General features: G+C 31.8%; 2 protein-coding genes and 1 long non-coding RNA gene across 6 annotated transcripts; 2 read left to right on the forward strand and 1 right to left on the reverse strand.

Moving 5' to 3' along the window:
* Positions 1–1,295: 1,295 nt before the first annotated feature.
* Positions 1,296–3,623, forward strand: LOC111198837. The gene is made up of 8 exons (XR_007316277.1): positions 1,296–1,626; positions 1,699–1,834; positions 2,080–2,138; positions 2,261–2,340; positions 2,609–2,753; positions 2,868–2,919; positions 3,022–3,065; positions 3,157–3,623. It is a non-coding gene; the product is annotated as an uncharacterized LOC111198837 (long non-coding RNA).
* Positions 3,624–8,011: 4,388 nt separating this feature from the next.
* LOC106435178 (histone H3.2) lies at positions 8,012–8,596 on the reverse strand. Its single transcript, XM_013876040.3, has one exon. It carries the CDS (start codon positions 8,538–8,540, stop codon positions 8,130–8,132), a length of 411 nt encoding a protein of 136 aa, XP_013731494.1. The 5' UTR covers positions 8,541–8,596; the 3' UTR covers positions 8,012–8,129.
* Positions 8,597–12,737: 4,141 nt separating this feature from the next.
* On the forward strand, positions 12,738–16,767 carry LOC106435183 (DNA ligase 1-like). Of its 4 annotated transcripts, none has more exons than XM_013876048.3 (5): positions 12,738–13,214; positions 13,802–13,860; positions 13,954–15,525; positions 15,603–15,702; positions 15,980–16,767. In XM_013876048.3, exons 1-5 carry the CDS (start codon positions 13,106–13,108, stop codon positions 16,597–16,599), a joined length of 2,460 nt encoding a protein of 819 aa, XP_013731502.2. In that variant the 5' UTR covers positions 12,738–13,105; the 3' UTR covers positions 16,600–16,767. The 4 variants fall into 4 exon arrangements, with proteins under 4 accessions (XP_013731502.2, XP_013731504.2, XP_013731503.2 ...); XM_013876050.3 differs by having other exon boundaries at positions 15,989–16,767; XM_013876049.3 differs by having other exon boundaries at positions 12,740–13,214; positions 15,606–15,702.
* The last annotated feature ends 2,671 nt before the right edge of the window (positions 16,768–19,438 follow it).

Here is a 19,438-nt window from a genome sequence, read left to right on the forward strand (position 1 = left end):
TTTTAAATTATGAATGTATTTCGTAGTCCACCAGATATGCAATCCACCAGCGTTCAAACCAAAGTTTTATGATTGTAAGTTTAAGTGAATTATAATAATATATTTTTTTTTTGTAACTGATAAAATAATATATTTTTCACAGTATCTTTTCATAACTAATTGAGTTATCAAACTTGATCGCATAGGTGGCTTTGATAAGTGTGACCTTCATGGTGTACAATTCTTTTCAACCTAAAAACATTATTGTTCCTCAATATCTTTCATTTTGTTTGACTGCAACAAAATATTTTCTCATCTGTTTTTCTTCCTTTAAACTAATTTATTATCATCTATTTCCTGACATTTTAATCCATCCACCTATGTCAAAAACTTATAGAAAATGTCAACTTCCAAAAAAAACATAATTGAACTTAGCAAATAAATTCTTAATAATATTAAAAAATGTTACTTAATAATTTCTTCAGCCTCCATTTTCCGCGCGTAGCGCGGACAAAGACTCTAGTGTTTTTAATGCTGGCAGAGGAATGCTTTTCAAGGCAACGTTATAGGATAAAATTGTTGGATGTTGGAGATGTTAATACAACTTTCTTCCATATGATCATTGTGGTTCTGAATGCGGGAAATTCAATAAATTAAAGTATCTTCTTAAGGGTGATGGGTCACCAAAGGAAACGTTCATCAAATTGTGATCGATCACTTCTTCTGTATTATGTGTACTGTCAACAGAGGCTTTTTGTGTTCGTCTCCCAAGAATCTTACAGCGAGTTATCACAGTCCAATGTTGGCCATTACAATGTGATCAGCTATTAATGGCCATTACGGGAGAAGTGATCAAATCCAGGTTATTTTGTCTTCCACTAAACTGTACGCCTGGTCCAAATGGTTTAACGTCAGTGTTTCTCAGGGCATCTTAGCCTTTCTTGGGTCAGGAGATAAACGATTCAGTTCAGCATTTTTTCGCCAACTTGTTTATGCCGTCATCATTGAATTCTACTAGCCTTGTTCTTATTCCTAAAAGAAGAGGAGCGGGGATATCAGTGACTTTCCTACCAGTATCATGTTTGAGCATGTTATATAAGCTTATCTGTAGGATTCTGGATGATCGTCTCAAGAGCAATTTACTACTTTTGTTAAAAACCGTCGACCCTTGGAGACCGTTCTTCTTGCGTCAGAAGTTCTTAATGGTTATCATAAGCAAAATCTCACTCTGAGATATCAATCAAAAAGTAGATCTATCCTATACTAAAATGGATATATGAGGAATAGAGAGGCTGTCCACGTCAGATTAAAAAATCGGCCAATAGGATTGCTTTAAATCGCCATGTCAGCTTATGACTATTCCTCTTCCTCTTCACCGATCGATTCCTCCGCTGTTACTGTAATTCACCCTTCGTGAATCTGTAATGCTCTTAAATCCTCTTTTAATGGTTTCATTCCAGATTCTCCTCTTTCTCCTTCTATACAAAGCCCTAATCTGATGTTTAATCCAAACCCTTATTCAACAAAATGGATTCTACCTCCGCCACACGCCGCCGCATAAACGCTATCCACTCCCATCTCGTCACGTCTTCTCGCTTTTCCCCTCTCCTCCTCAGCTCCAATCCCACCGCCGGCGACTCTGTCTCGGTCAGTAATCCCATCTTCTCTTCTCTTTCTCTCTTAGCTACCGCTTCTGATTCTTTATCTGATCATCACCAGATAATGGATATAACGTTGTGCTTCCCGAGAAGCTGAGCACTGGCAAGTGAAACGTCTACAGGTTATATATCAACGATCATTTTCCTCCTACAGGTTATATATCACCGAGGCAAGAGCAAATCATAAGCTGCATATGGTATTTGGTCGTATTTGTTTCCTTCATCATTTGTTTTCGTTTAAGTGAATTATATAGCTTGATCAATAGCAAATATTGCGTCTTTCTGTTCTTTATATTTGGTATGAAATTGCTTTTGTCCTTTTGTAAGGTCTCTGGTTGTTACCTTCTTTTCGTTTCAAGTACTTCCCTTTATAAGAAATCTTTTGTTTGCTCTATAAATCTCTCCTAAACCATTAAATTGCATCCTTTATTTTATTCTGCAGATGGTACTCCAAGAAGACTGTGTTGCTGAGTTGAACAATTACATAGACCCTCTCTACCGGTAACTCACCACTCTTCTTCTCTTTTTTTTTAGCTATATTCATGTTTAGTCTGATATTCCTAATCAATTCATAAGCTCTATTTCTGAGTTCCGGTTTTGTCGGCTCTCATGTATTCAAACAGGAGAATTTAGATGGAAAACTTCTGAGTCGCATTTTGGAGGTTGATGGTAAGCTGAATCCGAAAGTGCAATACTGAATCAGGTGCTTCAATTATGTGATTCTACTTTTTATATATAGTGCTCACTTTACGACTAGAAAGGTACTTTAGACTGTCTAATCTCTAAAAAACAATTAGCTTGAAGGCAGAGTCCTCGGCATAGTATCATCTATTTGAAAGTCATGTTAAATACTCACATGACTGGGTCTAAATGAAAAGGATCATGGCACCATCTTTAACACATAGATATGTATATATAAATATTTGGACTGCCGGACACTAACTCTGAACCGTTTTGTGGTGTTGATGCAGGCATGGTCTTAAGAAAGCTGCTTAGCAGAGCATACTTGATGATTTAAACAAGCATGACCCAGGGTTCACACAGCCTTCTGTTTCAGGAGCAACGCCACAAGTGGTTCCAACCAACCTGCACTGCCGCTGGTAATCACTAATCCGGGTACAGCAGCTGTTTTTTTATCACTCTGCTTTCTCAGTCTTCATTTAATTGTTTTTTCTAACTTCTGTTTCTCTCGAGTCAATTACACTTAACAAATATGCTTATGGTGTGCAGAATGTATCGATTTTGTCCTTATTAGAGGTCTTCTTCCAAAATCACGTTTTAGGTATGATATTCTTTCATCTAGAAGCTTTTATGTATTTTTGTGTGCGTTGTTCCTATTATGTGCACCTATGCCTTGCTTTAACGTTTATTTCCTTGCTTTTAGGTTCAAGTTTGGTACCATGCAAGCTGTTACTGGTCAGTAGGAAGGTCAGTAATTTCTGTTCTATTCTTCAAGTGATGTTTTAATGTCAACCAAGTCATAGTAATATTCTCAAAAGTGGACGTGTTTATATAACAGACTTTGGACGCTATAATGTTGTTGAAGAGCTCGAGATTCTGAAACGGTCGACCATGAATCCTTTGGTGTTGGGTGCCACATCTGGCAGTGATCTACTATATAACGCAGTACAGTGGTGTTAGGAAACTGGAGACTGTTACAGTGGCGGAGGTGAATGCCTACGTTCTGAACTCACCCCTAAGAAGATTTACTGATCTAAAGGGGTCAGCCGGTCAGGAAAACCAACAAGAAAGGCCTGAAGAGCTTAGTTTTCTTCATGAAGCACTGTCATGAAACCACTCTATCGTAACTCCCAGTGCTTAATATTATTTCTATAAATTTTATGCTATGCAAATAAGGGATTGGGCACTTAGGTGTCTTTGTCTCACTTCTGATTTTCATACACCCTGAATTTTTTGGCTTTTTAAAATATGAATTACTTCTTAGTTTCCACATAAATCAAATGTTCAGCCTTTGTTATTTATCTACTTACATTATTTGTCAAAGTAGCCACCTTGACCGCACTAAGAATGGAATGTATCCAAAGAAAACCTAATATTTAAACATTTGACGCAACATGTTTCTTAGTAGCCTTGCCCTAATTCGTTAATGTTGCTATGATTTTAGTGTGTTTAAAAAAAAAAGTCCTCCCCACAGCCACTACTACTATTTTATCCTACAAGACAACTTGATATTTCCCGTAATCCGCGTCAATATTCTCATCTCAGCTATAGAATTTGCTTCAAAGTGCTATCTGTTAATAATATTAAAAAAAACACCCTCATGTTCTACACTTTTTTCGATTTAAAAGTATATGAATTCCATTATAAAAATGAGATTGTTTGCTTATTACAAAAGTGTATATGAATTTCACCAAACAACTCTGACTTATGAGTCCATCATCTCTAATTAGCCTTAAAGAAGGTTTGTATCTCTATTGTTTACCTATATCAATATGGCATAACCATATTATGCAGAGAATGATAGATATACAAACTTGAATGGAAATAAATAAAACCATAAAGATCAATTTTATAAACAAATCGGAACATCTTTGCACGAAATACATGTAAAACAGCTCTCATGTTACATAACAACCCTCATAAAAACAGTGTGGACAATAACATGTCATCCAACAACATAAAGAATTGATGCAACTTATGCTACTATGAATCCTCGATAAATTAATACACAATAAATTAATAAATTTCTCCCGTCCAAACTGGTTCAAAATATGACACAAATCGATAAAATAATAATTTTTTTTTGAAATTATACGTAAATATATAATTACATTAAAATTATAAATTAATAATTTATCTGTATAGATTTTTTCTATGCACAAATAAAATATTATATTAAATTAAAACTTAATATATTTTGATGAGATTTAGTAAACCTATATCTAAAACCACATTTAAAATCTGTGAAACATATTTTATATGCAACAAATAATATAATAAAAACAAGATGAATGTTGAATTTCAAAAAATTAATTAATTTCTATACAAAAAATAAAATATTTTCTTATTTTAAAAAAAAATATATATATTTAAGATAAAAAATTCTAAAAAAAATTGAATAAGATAGAAAATTAAAAAAAAATTCTAAATTAATAACTTTATAATAGTAAAATCTCATAGTCCCAATATTATAAATTTATAGTTTTAGTGTATCTAAACCTCCACAATTTTTTACAGAGAATAATATCTCACAACACACAACCACCGATACAAGCACACAGAACCAACCCAAACAAATAAAAAATAATTTGCGAAAAAAATATAATGACTTCCGCACGAATGTCACTACATCGAGGGGTTAAATCAATATTTCTACCGCCATAAGTCTATCAAAGGACTCAACCATCTTCGCCAACCTGCAGATGAAAATTATGACAACGGTTCGTATCTTTATGATATATTAAAATTATGCATATGCAATTTCGAAAAAGGAAAAACAAAATAAGGATAACCTATCGTGAGAAAGCAGTCAATTCAGATCCAATTAATGTTGGATAATGATTAAGAGTTCACTTTCTAGATTCCGAATCGATTTGAAGACAGAGTATGTAAACAATACGTCTACAATGAAGCCCTTAACTGAATGCGTCATCCGTGACATTGACGAAGCATACGAGGATACTTACTACTTTAAGAGGATGAACGAATTTGTATCTTCCTTCGAACTAGATAATAAAAAAAAAACAAACACAAGTATTACATGTTTCTGTTTTTGAACAACAATTTTACTTAAGTTCAGCTAACATTTAAATCGGTGCAACTATCAGCTATTTATTCTTTTCTTTTTTTGAATCGATTAATGAGAACCACTTACAGTACTATCACTAACTATTACAAAATGAATCACAAAAACAATTTTAAAATCCTTAGAGATTAAAACATATGAACTCGGCGCGTAGCGCCGGAACACAACTAGTATTTCTAAAGATTTCAACTCAGTTCACTGGATTTTGTATTGAAGTGTTTAAGAGCTCATTGATTGCTTGATACTTTATCTCAAGTATAAAAATCTTTCATTTGCTTTCCATTATTCTCTCTTTGTATAATTGGTTTATGGATTTTAATTGATTTATAAATTTATATAGTATTTAAAAATCCAAATAAAATATACAGATTTTCAAATTTAACTTTTGAATTTTATTTAGTATTTACAAATCCGGAGGTTTTTTCCTCAGATTTGATTTTTTATAGTTTTAATAAAAAAAATTTATATCTATTATGAAATCAAATCCACTAATAAATTTGTATTATTGAATAACAAGTCATTTGAATTATAGTTTATAAATCATGAAACCAATAAGATATGATTTCAATATAAATTTTAAAATTATGAAATCAATAATACTAGATTTAGTTTGAATTTCTAATTACATTAAAATACACCAACCAATAATTTTTTTCGCCGGAGTAAGCAATGATCTAAAAACAAAAATTATTTTTATAGGTATTTGAACACTTCTTATTAGTTTGGACAATTTCAAAATAAATTTATTTTTATAACAAAGATAATTGAGGATTTTCCCTCATGTAACATTTGACCTATAAAAAAAAGTGAATTTGCATCGTATACACAGACTTAAACGACTATTTAGCTATATACCTAAAGTGTAACTGTTGACATTTATGTCTTAATTTTGGAGTCTTCTAATCATATTCCCCCCGTTGGGAACTACGCTAGGTGGGTGGCAACTCTACGTTAAGAGATGGGGTGTCACATGACACCCCTTAAATCTGAATAAATATGTGTTTTGTATAAATGAACAAAGGAATTCATCTAGCTCTGCTGGTAAAATACCCTTAGTGACACCCCTAAACCTAGGTTCAAACCCCACTATTTACACTTTTATATTTTTTTTCATGGTTTGACCCACCTAAAATTAGGTCCTAGGTCCGCCACTGGGTCTAGCGAATTACCAAAAAATCGGGGAGTACTCGGAGATTACGCGGAGCCTAGTTTTAAATACAATTTAATATATTTATAATATTTTTTTATTGACAACATATTTAGCTAATTTTAAACATGATGACACATTTTCTTATACATAATTACAGTATAACTTTTATAATTTAATACTCGATAAATTAATAATCTCTATAAATTAATAAATTTTGCCGGTCCCAACTTGGTCCGGTTCAAAATTTGACACAAATCGATAAAATGATAAGATAATAATTTTTTAGAAAACTCTATGTAAATATATGATCCCATTATAATTATAAATTAATAATTTATATGTATATATATTTTATATAAACAAGAACATATTATTATATTGTTTATTTTATATTCACAATGGAAGTATCTTTATATTCTCTTAACACTTAATATATTTTTGATAAGATTTAGTTAATATTATATCTAAAACCATATTTAAATTATATGCAATATATATTATATACACCAAATAATACAATAAAATTAATATAAATGTCAAATTTCAAAAAATGACAATTAATGTTTATACACTAAAATCAAATATTTTTCTTATCTTAGAATAAATATATCTTAAAATAAGAAATCTAAATAAGGAAACTTTTGTAAATTAATCTTTATAAATTAATAAAATTTCAAAGTCCCAATATTATTAATTTATAAAGATTCTACTGTATATAATTTTTATATATAATTTTAAACAGCCACGTTTTGATTCGTCAAACATCTAGATTATGGTTTGCTTGGTACGGAAAAAATTTCTAAATGAAGTAATTATGTGTTTGTTTTGGGTTTGATAGCTAATTGTAATTATTTAGTAATGAATAATTACACAAAATCTGTCAATAATGAGTAAAACTAATCAACTGTGTTTCAAATTTACATTAAAAAAAACTTAGGTGGAAATCAGACGGGAATTAGGCGGTCAACGCGGGAATTAAATGGTCTTACGCGGATCAACGCCTAGCTATACCGATTTGGACATATTCACCGCGGTCAACCTCCGAACAACGCCGAAACAGCTCCGTTTTTGAAGAGGGCATATTCCTAATTAACTAACCAAATCCCCTAAAACAACCCTCCAGCAACAAAAAGACCGAGAGGTAATTTCATTTTACTTTTTATACTGTGCAGCCCAAACTTGTTTCATCGTAGGTACTTTGCTAATTTCATCATTTTTTTGGGTTCAAGCTAATTAATTCACTCTAAAAAACACCTTCTCTCCACTTCCACTGATCGTTCATGTTTCATAAATTAGAGAAGAATAACAAAAAATAAATAAATCAGTGAACAATCTCGCTTTATTGAATAACTAAGTTAATGCAAGATGTACAAAACCAACAATGCTTACGAGAATAAAAATTTGTGAAGCACAAAAACTAAACATTGATCATAAGCATTGTTAGCATTTCACTGAAAATTAAGATAAAATTTGATCATTGATTCATCAAAGCATTTCATCGAACACCATTAAAACAAACGATATACATAAACAAAACGGAAATGACTCGATCTTAGTCTAGTCCTCTGCACCCTCCTTAAGCTCTCTCGCCTCTGATCCTCCTCGCAAGCTGGATGTCCTTAGGCATGATCGTCACTCTCTTTGCGTGAATCGCGCACAGGTTCGTGTCCTCGAACAGCCCCACGAGGTAAGCCTCCGCCGCTTCCTGGAGAGCCGCGACGGCGCTGCTCTGGAAACGCAGATCCGTTTTGAAATCCTGCGCGATCTCGCGGACCAGACGCTGGAAGGGAAGCTTGCGGATCAGAAGCTCCGTGCTCTTCTGGTACTTCCTGATCTCCCTCAGCGCCACCGTTCCGGGACGGAATCTGTGCGGCTTCTTCACTCCTCCGGTCGCCGGGGCCGATTTCCTCGCCGCCTTCGTCGCGAGTTGCTTCCTTGGAGCCTTTCCTCCGGTGGATTTTCTTGCCGTCTGCTTGGTACGAGCCATTTTGGTTTTTATCAAAAGCAAAGAGAAGTTTTTGATTCTTGTTTGATGTGTTTCTGAAGAGTGGTTTGGTTTTTTATATAAAGAAGCGTAGATGAGGGCAGTAAAGAGAAACGTTTGTTTTCGTTCGTTGGATCTTTCATCATATCAACGGTTAGGATTGTTTGAGGTTCAGTGATCCTCGTCATATGTAAACCAACCAATCATATAAGTTTTCGTTGGCGCTGAGTGTATTTTAGTTTCCTTCAGATTTTTAACTTTAGGCGCGTGTTTCAAAAATTTAATGCTAGGTCTTGGAATTCTAATATAAAGGCTCATTGGATCAAGCCCAACTTATATAGTTTTGTTAGGCCCGATAAAACGTCATATAACAATCCACTATTTTGAGATTGTTTCTCAGTTTTAGTAATTCGACTAGTGTTTGACCCCGTACGTAGTACGGGAAAATAGTTCTAGAAATTGTGGGTAGTAAATCTACGAAAAACTAACAGCAATAATAAGCTAAACTACCTCTATTTACCATATTACCTTTAATCTCGTCACACACAACATCACAATATGCCATCTTCACGTTTATTAATGGCAAGGTCAGTTAGTTTTACTTTGTCATATATCTATGATAAACTGAAAAGTTCACCCAACTTAATAACATTAAAAAAATTAACAATGAGATTAGAACTTTCCACATAAACAAAAAGAGATGTGTTAAATATTTTTAGATATATTTGTGCAGTGTTGTTGCTCATTCCTCTTCTTTTAAATAATCCATAAGAAACACTTCAAACAAAACCAAATCCTTTTTTTAACGACTAAACCAAACACAATCATACAAAAATAATAGTAGTATTACTCTGAGAAGTAGAGAAAGATAACTTTGACTGAAAAAAGAAAGTATAAAGTTATGTCGAGTCTTGATGCTACACTCAACCAAAAAAAAAACGAAACAATTGGAGATTAAGAAAGATAACAAAAGAGGATGAAAACAGAGAAATTCGGAGAAGATAGAAAAAGAAAGAAAGTTACTTATTTGATTTTCTTCTGAGAATAATTAGTTTGAAATCATGCCATGAAAATAGGGAACGTGGAATTCTTTACAGAGATAGTTCTAACAATGAGATTAGAACTTTCCACATAAACAAAAAGAGATGTGTTAAATATTTACCTTTAGTATTCCGTAGTCTGATTTTTAGATATATTTGTGCAGTGTTGTTGCTCATTCCTCTTCTTTTAAATAATCCATAAGAAACACTTCAAACAAAACCAAACCCTTTTTTAACGACTAAACCAAACACAATCATACAAAAATAATAGTAGTATTACTCTGAGAAGTAGAGAAAGATAACTTTGACTGAAAAAAGAAAGTATAAAGTTATGTCGAGTCTTGATGCTACACTCAACCAAAAAAAAACGAAACAATTGGAGATTAAGAAAGATAACAAAAGAGGATGAAAACAGAGAAATTCGGAGAAGATAGAAAAAGAAAGAAAGTTACTTATTTGATTTTCTTCTGAGAATAATTAGTTTGAAATCATGCCATGAAAATAGGGAACGTGGAATTCTTTACAGAGATAGTTCTAACAATGAGATTAGAACTTTCCACATAAACAAAAAGAGATGTGTTAAATATTTACCTTTAGTATTCCGTAGTCTGATTTTTAGATATATTTGTGCAGTGTTGTTGCTCATTCCTCTTCTTTTAAATAATCCATAAGAAACACTTCAAACAAAACCAAACCCTTTTTTTAACGACTAAACCAAACACAATCATACAAAAATAATAGTAGTATTACTCTGAGAAGTAGAGAAAGATAACTTTGACTGAAAAAAGAAAGTATAAAGTTATGTCGAGTCTTGATGCTACACTCAACCAAAAAAAAAAACGAAACAATTGGAGATTAAGAAAGATAACAAAAGAGGATGAAAACAGAGAAATTCAGAGAAGATAGAAAAAGAAAGAAAGTTACTTATTTAATTTTCTTCTGAGAATAATTAGTTTGAAATCATGCCATGAAAATAGGGAACGTGGAATTCTTTACAGAGATAGTTCTAACAATGAGATTAGAACTTTCCACATAAACAAAAAGAGATGTGTTAAATATTTACCTTTAGTATTCCGTAGTCTGATTTTTAGATATATTTGTGCAGTGTTGTTGCTCATTCCTCTTCTTTTAAATAATCCATAAGAAACACTTCAAACAAAACCAAACCCTTTTTTTAACGACTAAACCAAACACAATCATACAAAAATAATAGTAGTATTACTCTGAGAAGTAGAGAAAGATAACTTTGACTGAAAAAAGAAAGTATAAAGTTATGTCGAGTCTTGATGCTACACTCAACCAAAAAAAAAACGAAACAATTGGAGATTAAGAAAGATAACAAAAGAGGATGAAAACAGAGAAATTCGGAGAAGATAGAAAAAGAAAGAAAGTTACTTATTTGATTTTCTTCTGAGAATAATTAGTTTGAAATCATGCCATGAAAATAGGGAACGTGGAATTCTTTATAGAGATAGTTATTTTATACAGTTATTTGATTTTGTAATGAATTTAAATTTTAATTATTATGTTGATCATTAATTAGTTTTTATTGAATTAAAAAAAACATTTTCCATGTGTCACAATAAGATTGGTTGAGTGACTTGTGCTTTAGTATATAGAGGACTTCCAAATTTTGCAAACAATAACGTGTGTTGCTTTTTGTATTTTTCATTTTTTTTTTAAGTTTTTCCACTTGTCATGTTAGGATTGGACGTGCGACTTGCGCTTTAGTATATAAGGGATTATAAGGGATTGATACGTTAATTTTTCCTTTACTTTATCTCTCTCGTGTTTGAACCTTATTTAGGACATTCAAGTTCTCGAATAGGCTTAACCGAGAACATGCGATCTAGTATGAGCCTTTTTGATCTTTGTATAGAATATTGGGATAATATTGAGTATTAATTTTCGCAAATTTGTCCATAGATGTCCAAAGTTTTTTATTCCGAGTCTTATGAACCTTGTCAATGTTTGATGCCTTCCCCTATATGGAGGCTTGAGAGCATTAATTAGTTCATATTCTTCAGAATATGTACAAACATGGGAGGTATATATAGAGATCATAAGAATCCATGAAGCTTTGCTGTTTCGGTCTCGAGTGCGGGAGTTGCTATTTTCTTGGTCATGTAGATTAAGGGTGACCCATGGCCGGAAACGGCTCGGAGGGAGGTACCGTGATGGTTACAATAAGAAAAGTTAAAGCAAAAAAAAATTCCTAGGTTTTTTTTTTTTTTGATAAGTAATTTCCTAGGTTTTGTGAAGCTCAGTGTTAAACACAAAGAATTTCATATTCTACCAATATTTTCTTAAGGAAATCTCTATATCCAAATTTCATTATTTTGTGTAAATAACCTTTACAGCTTGAGAAAAATCAAAGCACACACTTGACTCTTATCTTTATATATACGTTTTTAGGTTGTTTTAATACACATGGAATACATAATTCAAAAAAAAGAAAGTAATACAAAAAGGAAGGTAGAAGAATACCAAACACATAAGGACAATTTAAAAGAAAAAAAATGTTGTCACATGCATTGAAAGTGTTGTCGAAAGATTATTTCATGTGTATGAGAAAGTTGGATAAAAGTCTAAACAATAGATTCACAAAACTTAGTTCAAACATTTCCAGTGTGAAAGCTAAGCTTCTTGACAGAAACTTTAAAATTACAAAAAGTGAAAAAATGTAAAAATGTAAATGTCCAGCTTAATGATTATGTATTGTTCAGTCTGAAAATTGTAACTTTTAAAGATCCCTAATATCATGTAGTAGTACCTAGCAAACTTTGTATCGAATAAGATTTTAACTATCAAGCACACGAAATTCTTCCACCCAATAACTTCAATTATTTTAACTCAGGGTAATAGCATATAAAATTTGGAATGTTATAAAAAGATTTAACCATCTATCTTGCTAAAAAAAATTAGTTCTGAAAATATTATCATGAAACAAAAGACATAATAATATTATATTTTCAGTTTCAGGATAGTTTCTAATAATAGTTTAGAAATTTGATATTTTATATGTAGTGTTGGGGGTTTTCCAACAACAATAGTTTATATGGATTCAATTCTATTAGTTTCATATAAAAAATTCAAAGGCCTCATCAGGCTCCACCAGACGCTTAAGCATATAAAAAAACAGAGTGAAAGGCTTGAAAGTTAAGTCGCAAAGGAAAGGCCTTCGTCATTGCTTAACTTGCAATCGAAGTTATATATGAAAGCGCACATTTTACTCAGGAGGGCCTAACGTTCACGTCAACTATCAAACACACACATACAATTGGTAGAATCTTCGATTGTTATCAATTAGATTTTTGCTATCACTACTAAGAATTTTTCCCACCAAACACTGAAAGAACCATTTCAACCAAAGATTAAGTGGAGTCAAGAAAACAATGAAACCAAATAAAGAAAGAAAATGTAGTATCGGAGTCTTTAGAAATAACCCAAACACAAATGATAAGAGGCTTCGCTTTGTATCTCTTATTTTTTGGACTTAGAGTGTAAAGAAGATTTCACTAACAGACGATGAGTTCGAACGGAGAGAAGGGAATGATGAAGCGGTCAGATTTTGCACAGAAGTTGTTAGATGATCTTCGTGTAAGGAAGGAGCGGCTTTCAATCTCTCAGGATACAGGTCAGATTCAATAAACATTTCCTTTGCTAGATCTAAATGTAGAAGGAGAATCCGACAAAGATTTGATGTATTACCGCATAACTTTTCGGTCGACCATCTAAGTCCATAATCGAACTAGAGATTCATAATGTTATGTGATAGCAGAGCCCTGGTTACGTTCATAGTACCCTACAATTCTTTTAAGACAAAAATAATTTTACATAAACAAAATTTGACAGAATTTTGTTACTTTTTTACATAGATCTTTTCCCGATTTTCATTTTAGTATACTTTTAATAGTTTCCAGTATACTTTTAATAGTTTCCAACTTTAGAAAAACATTTCATACGCTTTTCAATTTTCATCTGCAATAAAATTATACAAGTGACTCCAAAATTACTGTTTAAAATTTTAAAATACGTCTAGTTTTAAATTTGCACCATAATGTGTGGCTTATATAGTAGAAAAAGTAAATGAGTATTTAAACAATTTAGAAAATAGATACGTCTTATTCGAAAAGAGGTTTAAGAAATTCAAAACGATCACAGCCTATGAATAATAGCTTTATAGAAGCCTCAGTATGATATTTTGGTTTTTTATGGTTGCAGATAACTATGCATATTCTAACAGAGGATTTAAGGGATCTAATAAAACCAGATCAAAATCTGTAAGCTGTGAAGAATATTTCCAACTTTTAAATCCAAATGAGTCGATCTTACCATTTGTCTAGTGACAATTAAATGTTTCGTTTTCCTTTCAGACAACATTTCAAGATATCAACTATGGAGGAGCCAATCTTCTCACTAGCGGCACGGAGGATTCAAATCAGATACTTCCATACGGAAGAGGCCGGAGCATCGATCTATCAAAAGCATTAGCATTTGCACTTGAAAATGCTGGGAAGGCTACAAGAGCAGATCCTTCAGGAAATGCATCACTCATTAGCTTCCTTCATGAAGTAGGAAAGAGATCTTTGGGAAGAAGCAGTCAGCAACATCTTTGTTCAAGCAGCCAGCAACAACTTCCCATGGTTCATGTCCATATCAAAGAAATATCAAAGGGAGCTCAAAAACTGAATCAGATCATTAAAGCATGTAGCAACGGCCTCAGTTTTCGAAAAGGAAGGTACTCAATACAATGCGGGGGAGAAGAACACATGGAAGGTGCTATTGAATTGGAACAGTCTCTTCGTTTGCTTGTAGATATTCAACAAGCTTCTTCTGAGTATATCACCAAGAAACAAAGTCAAAACAGATTCAAGCTACTTGAAGAAAATGATGATGGGGAAGAAGAAGAAGAAGATGTTCGGAATCGAAATAACCGAAAGATAAAAGAAGCCGCAAAGACGGACATCGAAATGAGACTACTGGCGCTTAAAAACAAACACAGAAGACAAACAAGTGGCTGCGAAGATACCGAACATAAGCCTCAGAAGGGAAGGATTCCGAATGTTGTTGCGAAGTTGATGGGAATAGGAGAGTTTCCAGAAGAGGAAAAAGAGACCAAGAACAACAATGATGCATCCATCAAGTCTGCGGAGAGTCTCACAAGGCGTAGAGCAACACAATCCAATGAAAAAATTGTTGAACTGAAGGATCAGAGGAACTCAACATCATTGGATTTAGTATTACATAAGGAGACTCAGAGAACTACTAATGGTATAAACTACAAAGACAAGTCTCAGCAGAAGGATGATCCAAACAGCAGAAAAGGAAACAAGAAGGATGGAGAAATGACGACGAAAAATGCTATAAGAAGGACCTCATCTCCAACAGAAGATAAGCCTAAGGCTGTCACAAGGAGCCAAGAAAAGCCTTTGCATAAACTTAGTTTTGGGAAGAAAGAAGAAGCAAAGAGCATCAAGAAAGCGAAGTTGAAGCCAGAAAGGCATCAAGAACATGGCGTAATGACCAATCATCCACCAAAACCTGTGAGCTCAGTACCAGTCATAGACAAAGCTAAATCTCTGAGGAAAATCTTTTCTCATGTTGTTGTATTAGAAAAGAAAAAAGGAGGAGAGGTACATGAAGCTGAGTTCCGCGAAAAGAAAAATCTAAATGGTGGATTTTGCAAAGTAATGAAGCAACCAGAGAATCAGAAACCTGTTTCCAGAGAAGCAAATGGGAAACAAGATCAGTTACTCAGAAGTTACAATGACAGTAATAAGACCAAAGCTGTAGAAGCAGACACATGCATCAATATTTCTGAAGATTCAGGCGTTGAGGTCAAATCATCAAACAGAAATGTGTTTGAGAAAAAGAAAGATATCAAAGATGACTCAATTCTGCTAATAGCTGCGGAGAGAGTCCTATGCCAAGCTCCATCCGAAAATGTAAGCTTATTATTAGTTAACTTCACATACCATCTGCATATATATATATTTGTCTCTAACTGGATTCAGATGTGTAGCAGCATCAAGAGCTTATGTTTACAGATGGGGTGGATCAACAAGCTCCAGTACCAAATTCTGATGGAAATTCAGAAAGATTTTCCAAGACAGTATATAAAGGTAAGAAGCAAACTATGCACTATCACTTTGTCTTGTTGTCAATATCATTGCACCTTTAATATCACTATTAGTCAATGTTCTAAAATGCGGTCTAAGCGTCCCCTAGGCACCTTTTAGGTACTATACAGTAGTCGACTGTACTGTTTTCATGTCATACAATGTTTTATGCGAATTTATATAATTTGGACACATAATAGTGTTTAAGACCATAAGCACTTTGTGCAACAAGTCACATTTATTTCTTTATATTTGTAAAAGAAACTAAAATAATTTCCAGTTGTTTCAGCCAGCAAAGGGGAGGTTGAAGCTGGCATACCTTTGTTGGAGAAGCGACAAGAACGCCGAAAACAAGAAACAAAAGAGACATTGTCTGCAAATGAAATGAACCTCAAGAAGATAGTTGTGAAAAGTCAACTATTTCTGGACACATTCGAGGCACTTTTCAAACTTAACATTCCTCTCAATGTCCTTCATGAAGTTGGCGGGAACAATTACCACCAAGAAGACAAGAACCTACTCCTCGATTGTGGCTACGAGATAATGAAACGAAAAGGAAGATTTCAAGAGTTAAAAGTCCATCCTTTCGTGAAGGTACCCATTAGTTCCTCTAAAGTAAACTCATTGGACCATCTTGTTAGACAATTAAGCAAAGAGTTCGAGAAGCTGAGAACTTACGGTAGGGAGTGCTACACTGAATCACTTGTTGAAGACTACTTACCAAAAGTGTTGGAAAGAGATGTTTACTATACAGACCCAAACTTAAACTCCATGTGGGATATGGGTTGGAATGATTCGATGCACGCCTTCATCGAGAAAGATGATGTTATAAGGGACGTAGAGAGGGAAGTCTTCAATGGACTCTTGGAGGAGATAACCAGAGATCTTATATGCATATAGCTGTTACTCTTAATTTTCCGGGTCAAAATTGAGCGTTTTAGGTTCGAGGCAGTAATCCATTTCCTTAACATTTTGTTTGAACTTTGAAAGTATATATTTTCCACCTCCTGTGAGCAAATAATTGGTACGGAAATCGAATCAATGAGCAGAGTGAGATTCTTATGTCTACTTATTAATCTAGTTTATTATATGTGTTATTGTTAGATATTTCTACATAGTATAGGGATTGAAACTTGTCGATTCTAATCCATGAAGAGATTGTACATACGTAAGAGTTATGGATAGTTCGAGCTAGTACAGTATATTAAAGACAACCTAGAACAAGCTCGAACCATCCATAACTCTCTTTGCCTCACCCATGAAAATTAGATTTATCGAGACTTATGAGTTGCCACTAGAGCACCAAAACCTAATGCTACGTGGCTTATTCCCGGAGTTGAGTAAATAATATCATGTATATATTTTAGAGCCACTTCAACTGAAATTATTGTGATCTTAGAGATGAAACATTAAAAATAAACGATTATCTACATTACGACCCAAATTCTGATAGCTTCATCGGGAATATGGAAAAAGTAATTTAATCATCAAGTTTTTAACAGTGATTAGAGATTGATCCGTGCACCAACGCAAATATTGGTTCCTATATTTTTATGCATTAATATTTGATTTTCATAATTAGTGTTATATATTTTAGATATGTCGTAATATAACAAATTGTATTTAAAAGACATGAATTGAATTGGGTAATATGATTATTTATGTTACATTTATCCGAACTCATTTCAAATACATTTTTTTATTTATATATTTTTAGATTCATATACATTAGAACTGAACTCATCCAAATCCAGAAAGATTCAACTCAAAACTTACACATAAATTTATAATATTCAAGTGAGACTTAATTTCAAAACAAAAAAACATAGCTGGACATAACAACTCGTACCTAAACGGATAGCCAATGTTCATGTCTAACTGATTTTATAAACTAAATAAAAAAACTCTTTCAATGTGTTTAACTAAATTAAGTGAAATATAAAAAAAAAAATTATTTAGTAAAATAATTATATGGAGTGAAACATTAAGTGACAATAAATGTAACACATTTTTATTATTTTGATTTAAGTTATTATTTTATCAAAAACATGTCTTTGAATTATATTTTTGGCTACGTAATTTTCTACCGATTAAAACTAAAATGGAAAAAAGTTTTAGTAAAACAAACTAAGCCAAACGTTTAACTATATGCAAAACTCAGTATTTTACATTTTTGATTTTATAATTGGCACAAAGTTAATGTTGATTAAATAATAAATATAAATATGCACTATTATTATGATAATATAATTAATGATGTGATGTATTGCTAAGGTAATATAATTAATAAAATTGTTAAACTGAGTGAAATATAGAAAGACAATTAATGTAATTATATTAATGATATTACTAAAAAGATATTTTGTTTCTTTTTTTATACTACTATCCATATTTCCAAACAATTCTCGTTTATACTGTTATCCATATTTTCAAACAGTACCAAAAGATACTTCAGTTTTAATAATATACTAGATATTGATCCGCGCTTAGAAAGCGCGGATTTAATTTTGGAATTAAATTATTATTATTTTAAATAAATTTTTATAAGATAATGTGGATTCACATAAATATTGGCATAGAACCGCGATTCGGACCGGACGTTTTCAAAACGCGGTTTATTGTTTGATTCAATTGACATAAAATTATTATATATATGTTAGACTAAATTATATATATATATATATATTTGGTTTAAATAAACACTATGGATTCGAGGAATGTGTTCAAATTTTAAAATGAAATTTGTATATTTAGTAGTATAGAAATTATAAACTGGGGTAAATATATATAGAAACAATTCTTGTCACATTTATTTATATGTATATTAACTATCAAAATACACAAAAATAAAACAAAGTATATAAAATATTGTTACATGTTTAAATTCTGTAATAAGTTGATAACAATGAATTTATTAAATTACAAAAGTTGTGACATACATCACAACTTATATCTTTCTATACTATTAAAAGCAAATCATCTCAAAAATCAACTTGTAAAATTTGTTGCACCTCTTCATTAACTATAAGTTATTCTTCAGTCATATAATAATTTAGTCTAACATAATCGTTTTAATAATTATCCTTACAATATAATATGACATATTATGTTAATAAAAAAAAATGATGACATATTATTTTTGTGCCATCATATTTTCAGAATTTTTTTTACCTTTAACAATTTTTAATACTTCAACCTTATACAGTAGAACCTCTATAAATTAATATTCGATAAATTAATAATCCCTATAAATTAATAAATTTCGCCGGTTCCAACTTGGGCCGGTTCAAAAATTGACACAAATCGATAAAATAATAAGATAATAATTTTTTTTTAGAAAATTATATGTAAATATATGGTCCCATGAAAATTATAAATTATAAATTAATAATTTATATGTATACATATTATATATATTTAATAACCTATTATTATATATTTTTTTATATTCACAATGTAAGTATCTTTATATTCTCTTAAAACTTCATATATTTTTGATAAAATTTAGTAATATTATATCTAAAACCACATTTAAGCTCTATGCAATATATAGTATATACACCAAATAATATAATAAAATTAATATAAATTTCAAATTTCAGAAATAACAATTAATGTTTATACACTAAAATCAAATATTTTTTTTATTTTAAAATAAGAAATCTAAATAAGAAATCTAAATAAGAAATTTTTTGTAATTACTATCTCTATAAATTAATAAAACTTCAAAATTTCAACA

The sequence above is a fragment of the Brassica napus genome, chromosome A9, assembly GCF_020379485.1.
Source record: "Brassica napus cultivar Da-Ae chromosome A9, Da-Ae, whole genome shotgun sequence".
NCBI classification, from domain to species: domain Eukaryota; kingdom Viridiplantae; phylum Streptophyta; class Magnoliopsida; order Brassicales; family Brassicaceae; genus Brassica; species Brassica napus.